General features: G+C 50.5%; 2 protein-coding genes across 2 annotated transcripts; one reads left to right on the top strand and one right to left on the bottom strand.

Moving 5' to 3' along the window:
* Positions 1–246: 246 nt before the first annotated feature.
* Positions 247–1,626, top strand: FSUBG_9153 (cell division control CDC91; the record flags this gene model as incomplete). Its single annotated transcript, XM_036687636.1, has 3 exons — positions 247–385; positions 448–715; positions 768–1,626. The coding sequence occupies 3 exons, from the start codon at positions 247–249 to the stop codon at positions 1,624–1,626; spliced, it is 1,266 nt and encodes a 421-aa protein (XP_036535347.1).
* A 203-nt stretch (positions 1,627–1,829) lies between these two features.
* Positions 1,830–3,173, bottom strand: FSUBG_9152 (uncharacterized protein; the record flags this gene model as incomplete). Its single annotated transcript, XM_036687635.1, has 2 exons — positions 1,830–2,965; positions 3,026–3,173. 2 exons carry the CDS (start codon positions 3,171–3,173, stop codon positions 1,830–1,832), a joined length of 1,284 nt encoding a protein of 427 aa, XP_036535346.1.
* Between the last annotated feature and the right edge of the window lie 475 nt (positions 3,174–3,648).

Here is a 3,648-nt window from a genome sequence, read left to right as displayed (position 1 = left end):
TTAAGCGCATTTGCAGCGCCTGGCATCGCCAATCCAGCGAATACAGTGGAGCTGTTATCGAGCTCCAGCGGCTCTTCCAGCGGCCCCTCTCCCGTCGCAGGTACATCCCGAAGGTGGAGGGGCCGCCAAGCAAGGACGGGAGCTCATGGAACCAGCCAAGTGGCCTCCAATTCAACTGTATCGCGAACCTCCTCCAGAGCTGTCTATACCAACAATATTCGCTGGAGGGATGCAATGTCAGACACAATGACATTGCGAGGCAAAGCCAGCGTGTTCGCCGGCGCTGCCCTGCTCCGACTTATCTTATTCCTTGCTTTCCCTGGCCTGCCCGATCTTCTAACAGGTCGCGTCGAGATATCCACCCCCGTCACAAGCTTCAAGCGATGTAAGTCTCAACCGATCTTCGCATGGCGAGCTTCGAACGTAGCTTACTGACAAACCCCCAAGTACAAGAAGGTCTATTCCTATATACGAACAATGTCTCGCCATACGATGGTGGTGTCTTCCACCAGGCTCCTCTTTTGTTGCCCTTATTCTCGCTGCTCCCCGACGTAAAGAGCTGGCCCATCTTCACACACCTACTCTACATCGCCGTCGACCTCCTCAGCGCCGACGCTCTGTTCAAGATTGCCGAGTCGGGTGTTGCGGGCAACTCGAAGCTATTTACATCGCCGCGCCGTGCCAATAAGTTTGGTAGTGCTGCAATTGCTGCTGGGTAAGGGGTATTTTGACTCAGAGCTTCGTACATTAGGACTAATAGGCGCCAGCTTCTTATTCAATCCATACACCATTGCGACATGTATAGGACGATCAACGGGCGTCTTCACCAACTGCGCCGTTCTCCTTGCCATAGTAAAAGCTATCCAGGGATCTCCTTTCAACGCCATGGTCGCAATCTCTTTCGCATCTTATTTGTCTATGTACCCTATCCTACTCCTCCCTCCGCTTGTTCTCCTTGCCTATAATTGCCAAATTGAGAAGCGTCGGATTGCTTGCATCACTAAGTTCGCAGCTACTAACGCAGCTGTTGTGCTGGGGTGCGTGGTTTCGCTATTGGGCATGTCTTTTTTGCTTGCCAACAACTCCTGGGAGTTCCTGGCTCGCACATATGGCATCCAATTGACCCTATCGGATCTCACACCTAACGTGGGACTGTGGTGGTATTTCTTCATTGAGATGTTCGACTCGTTTAGAGCTTTCTTCCTTGGCGTGTTCTGGCTGCATCTTGCAGCCTATCCTGCAGCCCTCTCTATCCGTCTCCGACCCCAGCCATTGGCTGTCTTGACCATCCTACTGGGCATTTTCTCCATCTTCAAGCCTTACCCTTCGCTTGCAGATGCCAGCCTCTTCCTGTCTGTGGTCCCTCTGTTCCGACATGTTTTCCCCCTCATGCGGTACGCTTTTGTCACCACCTCTACGCTGCTGTACGCAACATTCCTTGGGCCAGCTTTTTACCACCTCTGGATCTATGCAGGAAGCGGCAACGCCAATTTCTTTTACGCCATCACTCTTGTGTGGAGTTTGGGCCAGAGTCTGTTGGTGACAGATCTCACTTTTGCCGTGTTGCGAGACGAGTGGGAAATTGAGCGACCTGAGATGGCTGGCAAAGAGATCAGACAGATTTAAATCATGATACAAAGAGATCTAATGTGAAGTCACAAAGTGGCAGTGGGTCTAATAGGCCCTCAAAAGAAAATATTATGAATAGTACGCAACATCTAGATCATGGGAAGGGAACGTCGTTTGGGGTTATCCCTCTAACAGAGGTATTTGGAAGTGGTTTTTCTATTACATAAATGTACAATACTTTTACATCGTCATCATCATTCCTAGTCCACGTCTGTATCGGTCTCGACGAACCGAGCCTGGTTTGACGGATGAGAAGGTCTAGGTACTTCCACTGGTCCTCCTAATACACTGCCCAACATGGAACCCAGCGCGCCAAACTCACTGAGTTTCGAATAGTTTTTATGTGAATGCCACACTTGTATCCGTGATCCAAATGGCTGCAGTGCCTTATATGTGTGGTAGCCATAGCCAAGAGCTGCACCTGTAGCAAGGAGACTCAGTGCCAACATAAGGGATCTGGCATCGATGCCAGTAATACCTCCTTCAGCACGTCGTCGCACTTCGGTCGCATACTCATCACCCAGACCAGGAACGTTGTGAAGAATGCTGTCAAGAGTTCGGCTTCCAATGCGTAATACGGTGTTATTACCAGGCTCAAACCACGGCAAGAGTTTGGACTTGTCCAGACATCTTGTCTTCATACCGTCAACAAACGTGGACAACCGAGGTGTCTTTTTCATGAGCCAATCTTTTAAGAAAGATCTCGGTACGGGAGCATCACGCATCAAAGCGAGATAGCCAAAGGCTAGGCAGTCCAAAGATGAGACTTCTGTACCGTTGAAGAAACCATGCACCTTCTCCTCGGACCCCTCGTCGAGGAAATCGTCTAACACAGTGAGACAGTCTTCTGTGATTCCATATAACCTTATAAGAACTGCCTGTTCAGGGGTCATTTCTTCGTGAATCGTCTTCTTTGTCCTCACGGGAATGTGTCTTCGGAATGTTTCTGGTAAAGCGTCTCTCCCAGAGGAGAGGTGAAGGCCGCCATTGGGGTCAAAGTCGGTATCCATATCAGCGAAGCCCAGGTGCTCAACACGTTTTACAGCCTCGGCACGGAGCAGTGGCGGGACTGTCCATGTCAATGGGAAAGATAATAGAGTGCTGAAGGCGGGCCGAGTTGTGGCTGACCAGTTGGCAGCGGAGACGTAGAGTGAAAGATCCAACAATGGAGCAGCGTGCGCAGACAAGAAGGCAGCATAAGCAACACGATAAGCCTGCTGAATGTCGGTCAGGCCAGCATCCAGATTGTCACCGATGGACTTGTCAGTCAAGTACTCGACAATAGGACCGAAGCCTGATACCCATACGCCCTCATGATACAATGCTGGTAGAGTGTCTGGTTGTAACGGTCAGCAAGACAGGGCTCAGTGGAGGCAACGGTAATGGTAAGCCATACTACACGGGCTGACGGAAGGATCGTTGCTTGGAATCAGGCGCCAGGCTGATACAGGGAGGCTGCTGTGCAGGTATGTGATGATAGCAAGGCACTCGGGGTCAATGGACGGGAGGCCAAATGCGGAACCCCATACGTGAAGGTCTAACATGGCGGGCAGGGGTCCGATGATCAGGCTGTGAAGCTATCCCAGGTTGTTTGTAGTTATACCACAGACGTCATGTGCTCCGAAAGCAAAGGTTATATGATTGCGGGATTCAATCCGCAGTAGCGGGAAGCGCGCGGTAGTCTGAGGCGGGGAGAGTATATAGAGTTCCGTGATAGATCTCGTGGCGATACGCTCAATATCACCAAGTAAAACTTAGTTGATCCTTGAGGTCGGGGAACTCTTGAAGGCTTCACAAACGCCCGCCTCGTGGTTGTTCTTGTCTCTATTCGACTAGCATGGCAGCGCCTAGCAGAAATGCCCCGCCTACTATGAGTGACAGCGCGTAGCCACGTGATTGATTTTCGCGCCCAGTATCAGATGTACTCCATAATTGGTCTGTAAGTGACAAAATACTGCATCGTGAAGGTTAATTTTACTGTGATAGAACTCTAAATTCTCTCAGTAGTTCAATTTGGCT

The sequence above is a fragment of the Fusarium subglutinans genome (assembly GCF_013396075.1).
Source record: "Fusarium subglutinans strain NRRL 66333 chromosome Unknown NRRL66333_c0000136, whole genome shotgun sequence".
Taxonomy (NCBI): domain Eukaryota; kingdom Fungi; phylum Ascomycota; class Sordariomycetes; order Hypocreales; family Nectriaceae; genus Fusarium; species Fusarium subglutinans.
Note: the sequence above shows the minus strand (reverse complement) of the source record. Positions and strands in the feature narration are given on the sequence as shown.